Below are 21,820 nucleotides of genomic sequence, written 5' to 3'. Positions count from 1 at the left end.
CCCAACTCCGTAGTAGCACACAAAGACCACATAATTCTTACACAATGTCTATATAATTGGTATATTTGTCACGTTATCCCACTTTTTTCTTCATAGTTGTTGGTCACACTTTATTTAGATAATCCAATATAGATGGTCATAGTATCAACTAAGTAGCTGTTGATAAGCAAATGTTTGCTAAGGTTACGTTTAGGGGTAGGTTTAGAATAAGGGTTAGGGTAACGGTTAAGGTTAGGCCTAGGTTAAGGGTTAAGTTTAGGGTTAGGATAAGGGTAAGGTTAGGGTTAGTGCTAGGGTTAGTGGATAGTTAGTTGAAATGTTGTTGACAGTGATTGAACATCTACTGAACATCTACAACCCATCTACTTGGGACTATCCAAATAAAGTGTTACCTAAATGTTTCGCCCCAGAAAGGTTTGCAACAGTAAAACATGACAAAGAAAATGTTTCCTGATTCAGAAAACAATGCCGCACCTCACATAATGAAAGCCGAAGATGTCAGTTATTTTGAAACACACACACTTTAAATGCATTAATACATATAGACATATGCTATTTTAATAATAGGTACAATATATTATCTTCGTTTATAACATAGTAATATCTGGTTAATAACAATGTATTAAAAACGTTATTTCATACATATATAATTACGTGTTGTGCATAATTACACATTTGTTATGTATGCCACAAAATAAAAATGTCCAGTTTTTTTAATAATATCTGTAGTATAGATATATACTTAAAAATCTCCAACAAAAAATAATTGAATAAATATACAATTCTTGAGCACGTTTTGCCTTGAAAAAAACACTCAGTCACACACGCATGGATCATTACGAACATTTGGAAACAGAAATCACATCAGCTGTTGGGATGAAAGAAGAGATAAATAGCACTGGTCAGTCTGAAATCGACTGCTGGTATTCTAGTGCTAAGTCAAATGAGAGGCTTCCGAGGCCACTTTGGGAGAATCTCAATGGCATACTCCTCGCGTCCTCTCTCCTCACCTCCTTCTCTTTAACCCATTGGATGAGAAAGCCAGAGATCCCTCCCTTTTGACCTTCTCCTCCAATAGGTTTTGAGGAAGTGAGGAGAGCGGACAGGAGTATGCAATTGACACTCTGATTTTAAGGACATACACTATGTCAGTTACTAGTGTCAAGCCAGTGTTGGTCACATTTTGGTTGGCAGTCAACGTTGGTGCATGGGTGTTGGTGATTGGCGGAAAAGGACTTGGCTTTTAAGTTGGTTACGTACATCGGTCTTCTTTATTCGTGCTTACACATCATCATTATTGAATTTGGTGCCTGCTGATGGAATGCTTAAGAATTTGATTAAAGGTTTACTGATTTATCTAGTTTGAGAATGTTCCGCTGTGAACAGTTGAGGACAATATCTGAGTGATGATGCAGCACATCTGTAACAGCTCAATTGGTGTTATTGTGGCTTGTCTATAGTTGTGCTTTACTGTTAGTTGTTCAGTTCCTGTATGTCATACCCTGTCCTTTGTCCTGTATGATGGGATAACATTTCAGATTTAGCACCGTTAACAGTGGATTTGGCGAGGGTGTTAATTTGGCATAGATATGGCAGAAAACATTAAACAATGCAGTCCTCCATGACCAAGAGTAGATGCCATTTTACCTTTGCCAAACAAAGAAAGCTAAACTGGCAGAAAAGGAATGGCAAGCAGGTCCTAGGTCATTGCGCAATGACCGGGCTACAGTGGTCTTCCGTAGGACTTGTGTTGTTCAGGTATCATCGCCTTCCCTTTATGTTGGCCAGAAGGTAGCTTTGCACACCAATGGCCTTCCTAAGGTTCCTTCTTTAATATGTGTTGATATATGTGGGAGTATAGGTGTGTATGAGTTCCAAGACTGCATCCCGATCCTCCACCTTTCTCCCAAAGTGTGCACTTGCACACTCCCCAACAACGGTTGGTGGAAACTCCTTCCAGCCAATGCTTACACCAATCCATTGTATCCATGAAGGGGAGTATGCAAGTGCACACTTTGGGAGAAGGGTGGACAATTGGGACACACACATGTCAATTAAGGCTGCAGAAAATAACCCCTCTTCTGGTTAGAACTCTGTCTGATCCCGTGGAGGTGGCCAACCAACACTGCACCGCACCCCCCTGAAGGCAAACTGGTTCCGGACACCGACACACACACCGACCATGGTCTCTGAGAAGCCCCTCGCTCTCCCCCATATCCTGCGTCCCCGGCATGTTGTAGCACTCTCACACTCACACACACAGTGATTGACCAACCCTTGGTCCTGTCCCACCCCGTTGGCCACCCAAAGTCCCAGTCAGCTATTCAAGTCTCAGATCTGTTAGTGCCATCTTGCCAACTCCTACAGTCCCTTCAGAAAGTATTCATACCCCTCGATTTATTCCACATTTTGTTGTTACAGCCTGAATTCAAAATGGATTACATAGATTTTTTCTGTCACCCATCTACACACAATACCTCATAATGATAAAGTGAAAGCATGTTTTTAAAAGGTTTAGCACATTTATTGAAAATGAAATATAGAAATATCTAATTTACATAAGTATTAACACCCCTGAGTCAATACATGTTAGAATCTCCTTTGGCAGCGATTACATCTATAAGTCTTTCTGGGTAAGTCTCTAAGAGCGTTGCACACCTGGATTGTACAATATTTGCACACTATTATTTAAAAAAAATATTCAAGCTCTGTCTAGTTGGTTGTTGATCATTGCTAGAGAGCCTTTTCAAGTCTTGCCATATATTTTCAAGTTGATTTAAGTCAAAACTGTAAGTAGGCCATTCAGGAACATTCAATGTAGTCTTGGTAAGCAACTCCAGTGTATATTTGCCCTTGTGTTTTAGGTTATTGTCCTGCTGAAAAGGTGAATTTGTCTCCCAGGTCTGTTGGAAAGCAGACTGAGTTTTCCTCTAATATTTTGCCTGTGCTTAGCTCTATTCCATCTCTTTTTATCCTAAAAAACTCCCTAGTCCTTGCCGATGACAAGCATACCCATAACATGATTTAGTCGATGATGCAGCCACCACCATGCCTGAAAATATGAAGAGTGGTGGTCAGTGATGATTTGTGTTGGATTTGCCCCAAACATTACTCTTTGTATTCAGGACATAAAGTTCATTTCTTTGCTTATTGCAAACAGGAATATTTGTATTCTGTACAGGCCTCCTTCTTTTCAATCTGTCATTTAGGTTAGTATTGTGGAGTAACTACAATGTTGTTGATCCATTCTCAGTTTTCCCCTATCACAGCCATTAAACTCTAACTGTTTTAAAGTCACCATTGGCCTCGTGGTGAAATCCCTGAGCGGTTTCCTTGAGTTAGGAAGGACGCCTGTATCTTTGTAGTGACTGGGTGTATTGATACAACATCCAAAGTCTAATTAATTACTTCACCATGCTCAAATGAAGCAAATGTTTTGTCCTGAATTTATTTAGGCTTGCCATAAAAAAAGGGTTGAATACTTATTGACTCAAGAGATTTCAGCTTTTCATTTTTAATAAGTATGTAAACATTTCTAAAAACATAATTCCACTTTGACATTATGGGCTATTGTGTGTAGGCCAGCGACACAAAATCTAAATTTAATCAATTTGAAATTCAGGCTGTAACACAACAAAATGTGGAAAAAGTCAAAGGGTTTGAATACTTTCTGAAGGCAGTGTATTTCATTATCACACCTAACACAAACAGATCTGGGACTTAGCTACCTTTAAGCCACCCCATGTCCCCATAAACCACTAAAATGCCCCCTTACACCACCCCTGATGCTGAGTAAGCCCCTCCCTGAGCCTTCTCCTCCTCCCTTGGCCCTCTGGCTCAGTACTCCTGGCCCTGGTAGCCAGCGGAGCCGTCAAAGGCTGGCTCCGTGCTGGCCACGGGGTCAATGTCGGCAGTGTAGCCCGTGTAGTCAGTGCCCATGGGGGCCACAGTGTTGGGGTCAGCGGTGGGGTCAACATACTCCTGGGAGAAGAGGGCCGAGTCAGCTCCCAGCTTGTACTTCTGAAAGCCCAGGAAGGCCTGCACCGCCTTCAGAGCAGAGAGGGTGTCACGGGGCGGGCAGGCAATTGGAAAGGGGAGGGGCAACAATATGAGAGCAATAGCAAAACAATATGTATGTGGGTGGGGGGGATAAACAGGAAAGGTGGAGACATGGGGTTGTGTGGGTGGAATTTGAATATGACAGATGGGCAGAATGAGATGACACGAGACGCAACCAATGATAGCGGGGGAGGGGGGTATATCAGGGAGCATGCCATTGATTAAAAAGGTATGAAGTAAGGTTAGGAGGACAAATGGTAGTTAGATGATTAGAAGGGTGGGATAACGAGAGAGAAAGAGAGAGGGAGGAAGAAGGAAGAGAGAAAATGTGTTTGATTAGAGCGGGATAATTAAGTCCGTTAGTGGGCTTTAAGTGGGGAGTGTCAAAAAAGATTACAGTCAGTGGTCTTGGAGTGAAGTGAGTAACCTTTCACCTGATCAGGCACTGTCTTTGTTTTTTCCTTTTTAATACAACAATAACGATGTATCATAAATAATAAACATTCACAAATCATCCCAGTGTCATATACAATGCAGAAATACCCAAACATAATCAACAAATCTTATTTTAATCCTAACTCATAATACAAATAACAGACATAGATTCACAGTGGTTGCAGCCAGCTGGACCTGGTAACACTAAATGCATGTCATTAAGCTGTAGTAGTTAGCTAAAGCTGTGGCGTGTGTGTGAATGGAGGAGCATAAGGCTAGATTAGGGAGAGGAGCTTTTCCTTCACAGATTTGCAGTTTTGGCATTGAAATACAATGTGAACAATTAACAATTACTACATATCTAGGATACAATCTAACAAGGTTTGGGTTCAAATTGATATGAACTCTGTACATTTTAATCACTTTCTAATAATTTCCTGAATTGACAGAGTTGACCTCAACCATGCAAAGTGGCTCTACAGAAAATGTACAATCTAATTTGAATGGTACCATGAAATCAAATGATTTTTTATAAAAAGTTCTAAACAAAATAATACTTTACATAAAAATGAATTGAGACAACCAACAAAGGTAAACATAGCTAAAATGGTGGATTACTATGCCAGGCAATGAGAACCTGATATGTCAACAGTACCACTGTTTTAACCCCACAAAGACACTCATTTTTGGCAATGGTTTGATGTCAAGGCACTTTGGAAGGGCAATCTGACTCCAGCAAGCACATCCTAGCTGTAAACACTAGGCAATTATCGTAAACAAATACAAGGTTCTCCTTCACTGTGTTTGGCCATCTAAGGAGGACATCATTCAGACAGCCTGGATGGGAAGTTGGTGTGAGGGAAATAATGTTAAGTATAAGGGTCAGGAGATATCTATCATTAGGCTAGTGGTGGTGTGGGCTGTGGAATGAACAGTTTGTTGTACTCTTCTTCGAACGACACTCTCTTTATCCTCTCCAGGGACAGCAGTGTCAGAGCACCCTAGAGAGAGACAGACAGGTCAGGGACTGGGTCAGTGGACAGTTATGGGATAGAAAGGGTGGTGAGAATGACCCCAATATTCACCAGATACAATCCTTCCACAAAGTTATGTATCATAACACAACTTTTTAAGCTTTTTCTAGACTGAGACAGAAGCAAAGATGAAATTAGCGAATTGGGAGAAACTTAGTTCAGATCCAGCTAAAACAGAGATTAGGCATCATTGTATAGACAAAAACACAGCATCGACTAAGATTAAAATAGAGAAAAAATAGGAATCTAAACAGACCCAGAGAAGATAAAATAAGGAGAGAAAGTTTAGATCCAGGTTACACATTTGCAGAAAAACAGACTCCAGCAAGCACATCCACTTCTACAGATGAAGAAAAAGCAGTGTGTTAAACAGAGGTAGGTTAAGAGGAGTAGAATGTTAGGACCCAGCTTCAGAAGGAGCAGAATTAGAGCCTGATGAAGAAGGCAGAGTTGTTATGTAACCAATTTAATTGAAGGGGCACCGATGGAAAAATGTGCGTAATATAAATAATATTTTCTATATTGTAGACGTACAAATGGCCATTACGCCAGACAGGAAGGTTAATGAAATGGAGGGCTGTTGTACTGTACGTACCCAGGTGAAGATGGAGAAGAAGGCGAAGGTAATGGCGGCTCGGGCTGCGTCCGCGCCCTCCCTTAGAGGGTTGTCCTCCTCCTTGGCAACCTGCCACTGGTTGGCCAGGAAACAGAACCCCACAAACCAGACAAATGACCAGAATGCTACAGGAGAGAGGGAGAGGGAGAGGGAGAGAGGGAGAGAGAGGGAGATAATTACAAATGCAAACCATTAATACTATGGGGTGGTAAAACTAAAGAAAAACATCTGCTCTTGAAATGTAATATCATACTCAGTAATACCACATTGCAAATGTCATGCCAATAACAGACTGAAACAAGCCGCTGACATGAGTATGTTTGTGCATTATGAGCAACACCACAAAGGTCATGCAACAATATAAAAAAACATATCAACTACTGATACACAACATATTTTGCAACCATTTTTACAAGCCTCAATAGCCTCACAGTAATCAAAGCCGAGCCTCAAAGGTCATAATGAGTATGTCGCTCTGGATAAGAGCGTCTGCTAAATGATGTAAATGTAAATGTATGTTAGGGTTTATCGGCCACACCACAGCTAACCAGAGGGGGGCACCTGTGCACATACAAAATGGCTCCTACAGTACTCAAGTCTGCCAATGTCCTAGAGCTGTGATTAAAAATCCAGGGCTCTGTTCCAATACTATTTATATGCATCCTTCTTTAATCCTTTCCTTGAAGTAATCACCAATCTGATATAATATAATTGGTGAGAGCAATGCAGTGAAGACTGGATTGGCGTGGAAGCAAGCTCATGTCGGAGTGATTACATCAAGGGAAGGAGGCATTCTACATTAGTATACAGACAGGGCCAAGCACGCCTAATGGCAATTGAGGAAACAAGACCTTTATCAATATCCATGTATTGATCAGTATTTCCTAAGAGTTTAGAAAGGCTCAAGACAAAGGCCACACCCACCCAGATAAACCGTGTGCCTCTAAACACACTCCAAACTCTTATCATGACCAACTTCAACTAAAACAATCCCTGTCTTTGCTAGTAACGAACACACAATCACCTCCCCCATCCCCCAGTCAAAGATAGCACAAACAATCAAAAACAACATCCTTCCTGTGTGGGGTGAAGTTGATCTGTGGTCAGTTTTGCATTTCCCCCAGTAATGGTTAAGGTTAGGATTGGGGAGGAGAAGCTGTTCCTAGATCGGTGCCTAGTGGAAAGTACAACCCAGAGCTTACCAGACACTCCGATGTCAGCAAGCACAGCCTTCTTGCGGTCCTTGACGCTGCTGATCTGGGGGAAGTAGACATCCAGGGCCAGGAAGGCAGCACAGCTGAGGAAAGCCAGGGTGCCCATCCCCACTGCATAGTTACAGGCATTCTGGTTCCTGTTGAAGATGCAGAACTCCTCAATCTCATCAGGCCGGTTCACGTAGCCCTCGTTGGCGATACAGCCAAAGATCACGATGGAGAAGAGCTGGGGGAAGAAGAGAGGGAGGGGAGATCGAAAGGATGTGAGAAAGAGGTGGATTGAGGAGAGAGTAGAGTGGGGAGAAAATGAGAAATGCAAAGGAGCAAAAGCCTGCAAAACCATTAGCTCCAGCAGGAGAGTTGGCAACCCCCTGATCTAGGTATTTTTTAGATACCGTACCACCACCTGAGGTACCCCCTCATGTAACCCTATGGACTCATGAGTCTTTTCAAGTACCCCCTGTGGATAGGCCATGTACCCCCAGGGGTCCTAGTACCCCCTGTGGATAGGCCATGTACCCCCAGGGGTCCTAGTACCCCCTGTGGATAGGCCATGTACCCCCAGGGGTCCTAGTACCCCCTGTGGATAGGCCATGTACCCCCAGGGGTCCTAGTACCCCCTGTGGATAGGCCATGTGCCCCCAGGGGTCCTAGTACCCCCTGTGGATAGGCCATGTACCCCCAGGGGTCCTAGTACCCCCTGTGGATAGGCCATGTGCCCCCAGGGGTCCTAGTACCCCCTGTGGATTGGCCATGTACCCCCAGGGGTCCTAGTACCCCCTGTGGATAGGCCATGTACCCCCAGGGGTCCTAGTACCCCTGGTTGGGAACCACTGATCTAGAGCATACAGGAGTAAAATCAATGTGGATGGTACATCAGTAGCACAAGATGATCATTTTTTGCATCCTATGTAGATCTGTCATAGTAATGTCTGGCGTCATACAGAGAAGAGACAACATGATCATTGAGGTCGCACCCCTCTCCTCAATGACGCTAAGTGACGGTTTGTGGTAAGGTGAATCCAGAACCCTATAAATCCACAGTTACATTTTTACCCAGTTGTCTACAATCAGATATTTGTGTGACAGGACCTGATTTGACATGAGTGTAGATGATGCAACATCCTAATGGCAGATCATGTGAAACAGTAAGCGAAGTAAAAACTGGCCCCTTGTTGACCTCTTGCCCAATGCCAGTAACTACATCATAAAACCACCAGGAATTATAGCAGCATTAAAAACTTCTACTCATTTAATTCCCATACATTAGAAACAACATTCAGGCCAGGGTTGATGTTTGTTTTGTTGATGACGAGATGGGATGATATTAGGGGGCTTGTGTATACTATTGCATCTATTGAGCTCAGGCATGTGCACAAATAGGAGTCAACCTGTGCCCAGCACCTGCCCCTTTGACCTCCCACTGTAGTTGTTGTTCTGAATCCTTTGCCCGCAAGTTGTTGTGACGTCGTCAAGTTCGCCACCTCCCACCGCGTCCGTTGATTATGCCTGTTGGTCTGCCCTGTACTGAGATTGCACATGCCCAGTATCCAAATATGCATGGCTTGAGATGAGGTCACCGGTCGAGTGTATGTAGCAAGCCAACTAGTTTAAATATCAACAGTGCTGCCTCAGCAGCATAACATTTGATAACACTTGATTTACATCATTATTAATATTGGGTCTGGTTGGCTGATACACGCAGCAGAGAAAGGCAGAGAGTAGCAGCTGCATCAACGACCCTCGGTCCGACCCAACTCCATCCCTTCTTCAGTTGGCAGCAGCAACACAGGTAGTCTAGCTAACCACCATATATTAATATATCCACACAAACCACTAGCCAGCCAGCCATATATCTTGAGTTAGAAGATTGTGAATATTATATTATGAACTTATCTTTAAGAGCATTTAAGATATACAAATCACAATCAGTAAAAAAAAAAAATCCAGCTAGCTAACTAGCAGATTTATATCAATCATCAACATCAATGATCTGCTGATAGCCCTCCCTCTTTTCCCAATGTCAGTTTGAGCACCTTCCCCCTGAAAGATCTGTGCACGGCCCTGCCTCCACTTGTGGTGTGTGTGTGTGTATTGTGTTACCTACCACAGGCAACCTCATCCAGCACTAGGCCTGGGGCCGTCCTGGCAAAGCCCTGCGGTTTTAACAGCTGGCCTCTTCATCTGACAGCACTGTGTGTGCGCATGTGTGTGTGTGTGTATGTGAGAGAAAGAGAGAGAGCGCATTCACGAAGGAGTGGGGTGGGGTGGTGGTATGACAGAGCACCTCTGATGTAATACTGTATGTGTTGGTGAGACGCGAGTGAGTATGTAAGTGCGTTTGTTTGATAAGAAAATGCATACTGTAGTGCCTTTACAGAATAGACTGCAAATCTGCAGAGTTTTTCCACTTGCTGTGAATCAATGCCCTATACAGTGTGAGTGTGTGTGATGGTTACACATGCCCATCTGTCAAGTGAAGCGTGGGAATCTGATGGATAGTGGCTGGCAAGCATATCAGATTAGTAGATAAAAACACGATATGTAAGAGAGTAGAGAGAGAGAGCAGAGAGAGAGAGAGGAAGAAGAAGAAAGCTAGAGTGTAATGGCCTTTAGCCTTCTTTCAATGTGCATCTTTCCCATTTAACCATCATTAGCTGTGCTGAAGCTGGCCCACCCTGGTTGGCAGGAACTCCCCCAACACCTCAGGCTCATAACCTACTGAGTGCTGTACGCTCACTGCTCTTTGACTAAACTAATATTCACATTCAATGTGAATATGCTACCTTCGACACACACACACAATTTATATTGTATAAACGAACAATCTATATACACAATGTGTCGAAGGTATTTTGCTTTAACTGCACACATGCTAACATCTCTTCACAATGTCTAGTTTCAACCGTCCAGTATTTATATGAAGATTGCATCCTTGCATCCTTTCTTCCATGTTCTGAAATAAAAATAGAGTACTGCCCCTTGAGAGTACTGCCCCTTAGCTGCTATCAGCTCCATAATTTCCTGCTTGTTGCCACCCCATTATTTGATCCCAATAGTGATCGTCTTCCCTTGCCCTCATTTTTCATCCCAAACTCCTCTTAACCATGCTTTATAGTTCATAATTTAAGCATTTCATTGCACCATTTACACTGTATTCTGTGCATATGAGAAACTTTGATTTGATAATGCAAAACGGATAGCAGTTTTGTTTGTGGACATTATCTTTGGTCAGGATCTGGTTGTAAATCTGTGAATTCCCTACTCTCTAGTTTTGTCTGCTGGTGTGGTCTCCCTCCTGGTCCATTCACCTACTCAGATCTACCAGGCTAGCAGCACAGCTCTCTGGATCACAAGGCCCCAGCAGCTCATAGACATATGAAAGCAGGCATTGTGGCTGGCACCACGTGTGTCCTGATCTTTTAATCATAAGCAGTAGGCCTTTCATGCTCCATATTAAGCCTGATGGTATTTAGTGGTTGTGTGTGTGCATCATGTGATAAAAAAAAAAAAAAAAGTTTGCTTACGCATGACTTTCTCAAGATGAGCATCACTGGCTGTCTGGTACAGTTTCACTGCTGCACCACTACCACAACCTAACAATTCAATACATCCCATACATAATGTTGGATTACTGTCTGAGTCCCAGTGTGTGCCTATTAGTGTGCAGGATGTCTTTCAGGCAGGCCTACCAGTCAATAAATCAATCAGACTATGCACACCATTACAGCTAGAGACCCTTGGCTTTGCTGCAAGTGACAACAGAGGCCTACAGAGGCCATTTGCTCTTGCTGTCATAGCAATACCATAAGCAGACTGCACTGGATGCCCCCTCTCTCTCTCCTCTCAATGAATCTGCTTGTGCTAGTCTCCCTCAGTCTGAGTATTCTCCTCCATGATGGAGTACCACTGATACAGATGTTGATTGAGATGTACACAAAGGAGTCCTTGACAAACAAATGCGGACACACACACACAGACTGCTTGCTGGCCGAGCGACACATTTCTCCTTTCCCCCACAATCATTCAATTTTAATCTCTGTGACCTTGTGTTCAGAGAGAGAGAAAGCAGGGAGAGAGAGAGGGAGAAAGAAAGAGAGGGAGGGAGAGAAAGACTGAGATTCTTTGAGTCACAAGGCTGGATGTCTTTATCCATCCTAATGCTCACATACAGTACCAGTCAAAAGTTTGGACACACCTACTCATTCAAGGGTTTTTCTTTATTTGTACTATTTTCTACATTGTAGAATAATAGTGAAGACATCAAAACTATTAAAAAACACATATGGAATCATGTAGTAACCAAATAGGTGATAAACAAATAAAAATATATGTTATATTTGAGATTCTTCAAAGTAGCCACCCTTTGCCTTGATGACAGCTTTGCACACTCTTGGCATTTTATCAACCAGCTTCATGAGGTAGTCACCTAGAATGCATTTCAATTAACAGGTGTGCCTTGTTAAAAGTTAATTTGTGGAATTTCTTTCTTAATGCGTTTGAGCCAATCAGTTGTGTTGTGACAAGGTAGGGGTGGTATACAGAAGATAGACCTATTTGGTTAAAGACCAAGTCCATATTATGGCAAGAACAGCTCAAATAAGCAAAGAGAAACAACAGTCCATCATTACTTTAAGACATGAAGGTCAGTCAATCCGGAAAATTTCAAGAACTTTAATTGGATAACCGCGGTGAGAAGAAAGAATACATTAATTGCTGTGTTTCCTCCGACATTCAGACCTGTGTGTGTGTATGGAAGATTTCAAGAACTTTTAAAGTTTCTTCAAGTGCAGTTGCAAAAACCATCAAGCGCTATGATGAAACTGGCTCTCATGAGGACCGCCACAGGAAAGGAAGTCCCAGAGATACCTCTGCTGCAGAGGATAAGTACATTAGAGTTAACTGCCCCTCAGATTGCTGCCCAAATCAAGTAAGACACATCTCAACATCAACTGTTCAGAGGAGACTGCGTGAATCAGGCCTTCATGGTCGAATTGCTGCAAAGAAACCACTATTAAATGACACCAATAAGAAGAGACTTGCTTGGGCCAAGAAACATGAGCAATGGACATTAGACCTGTGGAAATGTCCTTGGGTCTGATGAGTCTAAATTTGAGATTTTTGGTTCCAACCGCCGTGTCTTTGTGAGACGCAGAGTAGATGAACGGATGATCTCCGCATGTGTGGTTCCCACCTTGAAGCATGGAGGAGGATGTGTGATGGTGTGGGATGCTTTGCTGGTGACACTGTCAGTGATTTATTTAGAATTCAAGGCACACTTAACCAGCATGGCTACCACAACATTCTACAGCGATACACCATCCCATCTGGTTTGGGCTTAGAGGGACTATCATTTGTTTTTCAACAGGACAATGACCCAACACACCTCCAGGAATAGACTGCAAATCTGCAGAGTTTTTCCATTTGCTGTGAATCAATGCCCTATACAGTGTGAGTGTGTGTGATGGTTACACATGCCCATCTGTCAAGTGAAGCGTGGGAATCTGATGGATAGTGGCTGGCAAGCATATCAGATTAGTAGATAAAAACACGATATGTAAGAGAGTAGAGAGAGAGAGAGCAGAGAGAGAGAGAGGAAGAAGAAGAAAGCTAGAGTGTAATGGCCTTTAGCCTTCTTTCAATGTGCATCTTTCCCATTTAACCATCATTAGCTGTGCTGAAGCTGGCCCACCCTGGTTGGCCTCCCGAGTGGCGCAGTGGTCTAAGGCACTGCATCGCCGTGCTAGCTGTGCCACTAGAGATCCTGGTTCGAATCCAGGCTCTGTTGTAGCCGGCCGCGACCGGGAGACCCATGGGGCGGCGCACAATTGGCCCAGCGTCGTCCAGGGTAGGGGAGGGAATGGCCGGCAGGGATGTAGCTCAGTTGGTAGAGCATGGCGTTTGCAATGCCAGGGTTGTGGGTTCGATTCCCACGGGGGGTATGAAAAATTATAATGTATGCACTCTAACTGTAATTCGCTCTGGATAAGAGCGTCTGCTAAATGACTAAAAATGTAAAATGTAAAGGCTATTTTACCAAGGAGAGTGAATAACAAAAAAGATGCAGTGTTGTCAGACCTTGAATAATGCAAAGAAAATAAGTTAATGTTCATTTTTAAACAACACAATACTAATGTTTTAACTAAGGAAGAGTTCAGAAATCAATATTTGGTGGAATAACCCTGATTTTCAATAACAGCTTTCATGCGTCTTGGCATGCTCTCCACCAGTCTTTCACATTGATGTTGGGTGACTTTATGCCACTCCTGGCGCAGAAATTCAAGCAGCTCGGCTTTGTTTGATGGCTTGTGACCATCCATCTTCCTCTTGATCACATTCCAGAAGTTTTCAATGGGGTTCAGGTCTGGAGATTGGGCTGGCCATGACAGGGTCTTGATCTGGTGGTCCTCCGTCCACACCTTGATTGACATGGCTGTGTGGCATGGCGCATTTTCCAGCCTTGCTGAAGCACCCCCGGATAATCACCGATCCTCCACCAAATTTCACAGTGGGTACGAGACACTGTGGCTTGTAGGCCTCTCCAGGTCTCCATCTAACCATTAGACGACAGGTGTTGGGCAAAGCTGAAAATTGGACTCATCAGAGAAGATGACCTTACTCCATTCCTCTACAGTCCAATCCTTATGGTCTTTTGCAAACCTCAGTCTGGCTCTTCTTTGCTTCTCATTGATGAAGGGCTTTTTTCTAGCTTTGCACGACTTCAGCCCTGCCCCTAGGAGCCTGTTTTGAACCGTCCTCGCCGGGCACTTCACCCCAGCTGCCGTTTGCCATTCTTTTTGTAGGTCACTTGATGTCATCCTACGTTCGAATGAGTTGGCGGTCATCCCGGTCAGTAGAGAGTCGTTTTCGCCCTCTGCCGGTCTGTAGCTTTGTTGTCCCCAATGTCTGCCGTTTGACCTTGTTCTTATGAACCAACGTCTTTGAAGTTTGAAGGATGGAAGCAACCTGACGCTCACAGTATCCCTTTGCCAGTAAAGCCAGAATTGAACCCTTCTTTTCCTCACTCAAAACGTTCCTTTTCAACTCTTTTGGCATGGTCAATAGTTATTTTTTGATTCATATTACTTTTGAGGTACTATTAGCACTGTTTTTGCCATCCAGCTGGTCCTATTGCAAGAGGATAGTGATGACCAGAGCAGTGGTTTTTATACTTTTCCTCGTTAAATAAGATTTGGTTCAGGTGATCACCTAATAAGTACCTAATTCAGTAGAATGAGGTGTGCCTGTGTTGGAATCCAACAGTCACTGGATTGGAATGGCTGTCATACATGTAGAGATGCTGATTTAAGAAAAATGTGCAGTGGTCTCTTAATGTTTTCCACAGCTGTATATAGGAGTACCAGTACCGAGTCGATGTGCAGGGGTACGAGGTAATTGCGGTAGCTATGTGCTGTACATATAGGTAGGGCTAAAGTGACTAGGCAACAGGATGGAAAATAGACAGTAGCAGCAGCGTATGTGATGAGTGTGAAAGTGTGTGTGTGGCGTCATTATTAATGTGTGCCTGTGTTGTGTGTGTATAGTGTAAGAGAGTTAGTGCGGAAGAAAAAAATTAATAAGGGTCAATGCCGTAGTCCGGGTAGCCATTTGATTAGCTCTGGTACCACTTGCTGTGCGGCATAAGAGATAACAGTCTGCGTCTTTCAGCAGGACACACCATAGCAAAACGTTTTGCAACAAAAAACAGAACAAGTTCCAGGTGGTAACTCCACATTTCAAAAGATGTTCTCCCTACTGAACATTGTCAAAGGACCAGGACTAGCAACATTCTGCAGAGGAGGTCAAAAAGCTCAACATCCAAACCCTGTCACCTTTTAATCTTACATACTAAAACAAACATTCCTCTTCAGATGGAGAACATTTCAAATCTGTCCCAATGCCCCCAGCATTACTGCCACACTGCCAAACACGGGTGCAAAGCCTGACCGTGGAAATGCACTAATAGTGCTCAGGTTATAGTGACTCAGACATCTGAATGAACATGCCACACACACAGTCTTGTCTAATTCAGTTCCAGCAACTATGGTGGATGCGTCATCAGGCCAGTGCAGTAAAGTTTGGCTCGGCTCTGCTCTGCTCAGTAGTGTGAATACGGTATAAGTGTCCATTTTGTTTTTATTTTGCCTCTGTGCCTAATTGGTAAATTAAACACATTGACTAAATAGAGACTACACTCCCTTGAGTTACCAAACCTAAAATCAGTTGCTAATTACAAGGTAACACCATTGACAAAGTAGCAGACAATGTAGCCTTCCAGGACCGGAGAGCCTCAGAAAGAAAATACTTATCTATTTCCAAGTCTCCTTCATCTACTGTATTAGCTCAATAAAGCTTGTATTGATCTGGTGACTGAGGCGTTCCCCAATGGGACACCATCATGTATCATCACCCAATATCACTTGACAGATCCCAGTGGCATCATTAACAGGAGTATTAGAGAAATATAACCATGTTATTCAGAGAATGAAGAAAAAACAGACAACTCATTCCCTCATGACTCGCAAGCACATGACTATTCTATTTGCTCAGACAAAGGCTTCACACTGAAAAGGCAGCAGATGATCGGACAAGGAAAAGAAAGCTGAACTAAAAAGGGGATGATAGGTCATGTGACGTGACAGTTTAGTACATCCTATAACACCCCTAGTTACAAGGTTTCCATGATACAAAGACCCAGCCATTTTGAAGACTGTCCCTATAAACTTCCTCTGGTGAATAACATACTTGTGTCGTGAGCAAGCCTCCTCTCATTTGTCCCCATACCTCCCTCCCTCATGAGTGGGCTCAGCAGACCTCAATCAGCCAATCAGGATCTCGGTTGGGGGGGGGTCTGCCTCCCTCTCATCCTGGAGAGAGAGCTGTGGTCCAGCAGGTTAATACTGAGCTCTCTCATACCACCACCACCACCACCACAGCAACAATGGCAGACTTAAAAAATGGGAGGGGACTTTACGCACATACAAAATAATATGGAGCTGGGCAAAAATATTGAGAGAAAGGCTGAGGTTACGTTCCCTTTCTCGATACACAATGGCAGATTTCTCTCCACCAAGACAAATGTGTTGGCGTCCATCTTTGTTTTGTTTAGCTTTAGTATTCATGAAAGCAGGTTGTCTGATCACACATTTCTGGATCTTAGCTGAATGAGGAATAAAACCTCACCATGATCATTGGAGTTCCCTCCCCAATCTGCTGAACATCAAATATGTTGCAGTCCTATATAGTGTTGTAAACCTTTTCTCTAATCACTATGCTTGACAGACAGATAGACACACACTCACACACAGAGATGGGCAGTATTGTATTTAAATTACTTCTGAGTATTTAGTAATTTGTATTATACTGGGTACACTACACTCCAATGTATTTTGTAACAAGATACTTTCGAGAGTTGTAATTTGTATTTTCAAAATACTTTTTTATACAATTTTTTTATAGCGGTTCACCATTTTGTGGCCCCCTTTCACCCTGCATTGGTATGAGAAGTATGATGGCACTATGGTGTGATAAAAGCGTCTGCTAAATTAACTACGGTGAGGGAAAAAAGTATTTGATCCCCTGCTGATTTTGTACGTTTGCCCACTGACAAAGAAATGATCAGTCTATAATTTTAATGGTAGGTTTATTTGAACAATGAGAGACAGAATAACAACAACAAAAGATCCAGAAAAACGCATGTAAAAAATGTTATAAATGTATTTGCATTTTAATGAGGGAAATAAATATTTGACCCCCTCTCAATCAGAAAGATTTCTGGCTCCCAGGTGACTTTTATACAGGTAACGAGCTGAGATTAGGAGCACACTCTTAAAGGGAGTGCTCCTAATCTCAGCTTGTTACCTGTATAAAAGACACCTGTCCACAGAAGCAATCAATCAATCAGATTCCAAACTCTCCACCATGGCCAAGACCAAAGAGCTCTCCAAGGATGTCAGGGACATGATTGTAGACCCTACACAAGGCTGGAATGAGCTACAAGACCATCGCCAAGCAGCTTGGTGAGAAGGTGACAACAGTTGGTGCGATTATTCACAAATGGAAGAAACACAAAATAACTGTAAATCTCCCTCTGCCTGGGGCTCCATGCAAGATCTCACCTCGTGGAGTTGCAATGATCATGAGAACGGTGAGGAATCAGCCCAGAACTACACGGGAGGATCTTGTCAATGATCTCAAGGCAGCTGGGACCATAGTCACCAAGAAAACAATTGGTAACACACTACGCCGTGAAGGACTGTCACGCCCTGACATAGAGATCTCTAGTTGGTTTGGTCAGGGTGTGAATATCTATGTGTATATCTATGTTGGCCGGGTGTGGTTCCTAATCAGAGGCAGCTGTCGATCGTTGTCTCTGATTGGGGATCATACTTAGGCAGCCATTTTACCTACCTATGTTGTGGGATCTTGTTTCTATTACTGTTTGGCTTGTTGTATGTGTAGCCTCTTGAACTTCACGTTCTGTTGGATTTTGTTATTTTGTCGGTGTGTATTAGAATAAACGACTATGTACGCATACCACGCTGCACCTTGGTCCGATCCTTTATACAACGAACGTGACAGAAGATCCCACCACCAACGGACCAAGCAGCGTGGCCAGGAGGAGCAGACACCCTGGACACAGGTGGGGAAGACATTTTGGACATGGGAGGAGATATTAGCCGGTAAAGGACCAACGGCGACGCCGACGGTGCCGACCGCTAAGGAAGCCCGAGAGGCAGCCCCAAGAATACATTTTTGGGGGGCACACGGGGTGGTGGGCAACGCAGCAGGAGGCCCTGAAAGACCTGCAGCTCAGCACTCTCAGAGAGGAGACCACCACCTTACGGGGGCTGATAGAGAAGAGGGAGCAGGAGCTCTCCCTTCAGACCAGAACTACACGGGAGGATCTTGTCAATGATCTCAAGGCAGCTGTATTTTCACAAATACATTTTGGTCATTTAGCAGACACTTATCCAGAGTGACTTACAGTCAGTGCATTCAACTAATCTAGATAAACAACAACATATCACAGTCATAGCAAGTCAAATGTTTCTGTAACCATTACTGAGAAAGTTGTTGCTTTTCAGGCCGGCTACTTGCAAATGTATTTCTGTATTTAAAAATACCAAATACATGTATTTTAATTAAATACTTTTTAAACTACAAGCATTTATTTTGATACATTGATCTTTATGGTATTTTGTCACAGATACATACACTCGAGAGATGCTGTGTCTTAGGCTTGGCTATTGATTATTAAGGTATTGATTAGGCCTATTTGGGAACATCATTCATTATGCATGATGCAGGTCATTTCTCAGATCTAAATGACACACCAGAACAAGAGAAAATTAATTGTTTTTGTCGCTCTGGTTATTTCAGATACAAAATAATAGCCTTCATGTCCAATTACATCTGTTTGCAACAATAAGGGCCTGAAAACCAGTGCAGCCTACAGCAGACAGGAATCTTTGGCTCCAGTAATTGAACCTTATAGTCCACAGGCACTGATGAGGCGCCTCGCACGTGCCACCACTGTATCTGAGGTTGTAATCACGGCCTACAAAGCCTTGTCCTTCCTAACTCTTTAAATCCTAAGCTTGCTGATCATTGTCTGTGTAAATACTAGCCTACAAAGGCCTTGTCACTAATTGTGCACAAAGAGTTCCATAACAACAATAACGTTAAAGGGATACTTCGGGATTTTGGCAATGAGGCCCTTTATCTGGTCAGATGAACTTGTGTATACCATTTTTATGTCTCGGTGTCCAGTATGAAGGAAGTTAGAGGTAGTTTTGCGAGCCAATGCTAACTAGCGTTAGCGCAATGACTGGAAGTCTATGGGTATCTACTAGCATGCTCATTGCCAAAATCCCGAAATATCCCTTTAAGCTCTGGTTATCACATTGATTTGTGGTGGACTGAAAATCCTTCCATGCTTGACTATTGAGTTCTGAGATGGTTCCAAAAATAGCCTGTCTGCATTTCCACAGACAGACCAATTCTAATATTTTGCCTAAGTAATGGTCTTTTGGCCTTTCTCTTCTATCTGAACTAACAGTGCCTATAGTATGACAGAATCAAGCCTTTAGACGTTAATATAAATTATCCGACCTACATTATATTTTACCTTTTTTTTACCTACTACTTAGCATGTTAGCTAACCCTTCCCCTAACCTAACTCCTAATCTTAACCCTAATCTTAACGTTAGCCACCTATCTATCTAGCTAATGTTAGCCACAACAAATTGTAATTCGTAACATATCATACAAATTGTAATTCGTAACATATCATACAAATTGTAATTTGTAACATATCATACAAAATAGATGGACATCCACAAATTAATACATACCATACCAAACGTAATGTAACATAAAACACTAAATTCAGTGTCACGGATTTTAGTTTACTATGTTACGTCTACCTGATTCCAGGTTGGCCTGTGTAAACTCAGCCTATGTTAAAGAGGCAATCTGCAGTTGCTACATCCATGTTTGGACAAACAAATTATGAATATGCCCATGGGGCGGCGCACAATTGGCCCAGCGTCGTCCAGGGTAGGGGAGGGAATGGCCGGCAGGGATGTAGCTCAGTTGATAAGAGCATGGCGTTTGCAACGCCAGGGTTGTGGGTTCGTTTCCCACAGGGGTATTAAAAAATAAAATAATGTATGCACTAACTGTAAGTCGCTCTGGATAAGAGCGTCTGCTAAATGACTAAAATGTAAAATGTACTCATTGATTCTTGAAGAATATGTTATAAATGCCTCATGAGCTTAGTTCCACTGTCTTACCCCATCAGAACCCAAAATATAAGCTTTTCTTACTCCAATGTTTGTAAACAAAATCAATGTAAACACTATACAGCCTCAAAATTGTTAAAACTATAATTCTGATATCACGGATGGTCAGTCCTTGCATCCATAGCTCTGTCTATGAATTTGAGTGGTTACATTACTCCAGCCCCATTCCTTAGCTTTTTAGCGAAACAGTGGCTGGGGTTCCTTTTATTGTTTCAACTACTGATTGCCACTTTAACTGAGAGTTAGTAGTCTATAAAACAGCGGTCTTTAATTCAGTGGTAGCCATAACATTTTAATTGAACACAAATGGCTTTCAAGACAAGGTAGCGATAGTCAGTAGTCAAATATTATGATAGTCTGAAAACAATATGTATTGTGTGCGTCGCATTAACGTCCTTCTACTCAAATTTGTGCGTAAGCAGGGTATATAGCCTAGCCTATGGGGTTAACAGATTGCCTAGGAATCGATCGGTTTGCTTTTAAATCCTACTATTTTCTCGACTGTTTGTAGATATTTTGCTGTACATACACAGACCGCCCGTGTCCCCCACTCTTGAATTATTAAAACAACGACATGCTCAAATAAACAACACAAAACATGACCACTCACTCACCCAGCAAACAAGCCGAAGGATAGTTTGAGGCTGTTGAAAGAACGTCAAAGGGTCGAAGGCTCCTCCAGCCTTCCCCGCTCCGTATGCTTGCATCCCCTGCATCACCCCATCCATCTTCAGCTGGTGGTGATTTCACCGTCTCCGAATTCAGTACCCAGCCGAAGACGTTAAATGACGTGGGTTTGTACGCTCGTTCGGTATATTGACCTTGGTATTATTATAACGCTGCCAGTTGGAACGTGACTGACTCGGGTTGAATTTATTGTAGTCTCTGCTCTGCCCCTTTGCCAATCCAAAACCTTCCGCCAGTGGGTGCTTTCTGTGGTTTTGAAGCTAATCTATTTCCCTCAACAGCCTCTTCCCATTCTCCCTACCCGTTTCTCATCTAAAGCGTGGAGAGAAAGCAACCGAGCAAGACACGCATTATTTTGAGCAGCGAGCGCGCGCATACGGCGCAGTCAAGCTTTGACGCGCACTCACTCTCGACAATCACAGCAAGCTCCTTGCCATTTTTTACTGAGGCGCGCTCCTGACAGAAAACATTATCTCGTTCAATAAAGGGAAAAAGAAACCTATCACTATTTAAAAAGAAGCGTACACGCTAGGACTTGAAGTGGGGAGAAACACAAGCCCACATCTTTCATTATATGCATGGATAATCAGCGATCTCTTCCTGATTTACAAATTGGATCAACTGCTTTGCTCAATCTGTTCGTCTCCCCAGTCTACCGTGCAGGAGAGGTCTATGCCACCTGGCGGATAACTATTGGCAGTGGCTCGCACTAGGCAACAATTATTAATGACTATGCATTGCGTTGTGTTTAAATCTAGAATGTATCATTCCAGTAGTTTACAGACTAGTGTTTTTTAGTCCAGGGCCTAAAGAGCCGCCCAGAGCCATGCCCAATGAAAATGAGTCAAGCCTACAAATCCCGAGGTAAAATTATATTTCATGAGAAATTGTGACATTACCACCAAAAGATAGCCTTATAAGCCTATTGCTTTTTCTTCTTCAGAGCCAACAATGACAGTAGGACAATAA

At 42.9% G+C, this 21,820-nt stretch overlaps 1 protein-coding gene across 2 annotated transcripts; it reads right to left on the bottom strand.

The window, feature by feature from the left end:
- On the bottom strand, nucleotides 1-21,467 carry LOC121550887 (synaptogyrin-1). 2 transcript variants are annotated; one of them, XM_045210815.1, is made up of 4 exons: nucleotides 20,779-21,467; nucleotides 7,347-7,584; nucleotides 6,124-6,269; nucleotides 1-4,047 (listed from the first exon to the last, which is right to left on the bottom strand). In XM_045210815.1, the coding sequence occupies exons 1-4, from the start codon at nucleotides 20,890-20,892 to the stop codon at nucleotides 3,838-3,840; spliced, it is 708 nt and encodes a 235-aa protein (XP_045066750.1). In that variant the 5' UTR covers nucleotides 20,893-21,467; the 3' UTR covers nucleotides 1-3,837. The 2 variants fall into 2 exon arrangements, with proteins under 2 accessions (XP_045066750.1, XP_041719228.1); XM_041863294.2 differs by lacking the exon at nucleotides 1-4,047 and adding an exon at nucleotides 4,610-5,495 and having other exon boundaries at nucleotides 20,779-21,465.
- Nucleotides 21,468-21,820: the final 353 nt, after the last annotated feature.

Source organism: Coregonus clupeaformis, chromosome 35 (genome assembly GCF_020615455.1).
Source record: "Coregonus clupeaformis isolate EN_2021a chromosome 35, ASM2061545v1, whole genome shotgun sequence".
NCBI classification, from domain to species: Eukaryota; Metazoa; Chordata; class Actinopteri; order Salmoniformes; family Salmonidae; genus Coregonus; species Coregonus clupeaformis.
Note: the sequence above shows the minus strand (reverse complement) of the source record. Positions and strands in the feature narration are given on the sequence as shown.

Coding starts and splice junctions, on each gene's coding strand:
- LOC121550887 (XM_045210815.1), bottom strand. CDS start 20,892: ATGGATGGGGTGATGCAGGGGATGCAAGCATACGGAGCGGGGAAGGCT. Junction 7,585..20,778: donor TCCTTCGGCTTGTTTGCTGG/GTGAGTGAGTGG, acceptor TTCTTCCCCCAG/CTCTTCTCCATCGTGATCTT. Junction 4,048..6,123: donor TCTTCTCCATCTTCACCTGG/GTACGTACAGTA, acceptor TCTGCTCTGAAG/GCGGTGCAGGCCTTCCTGGG.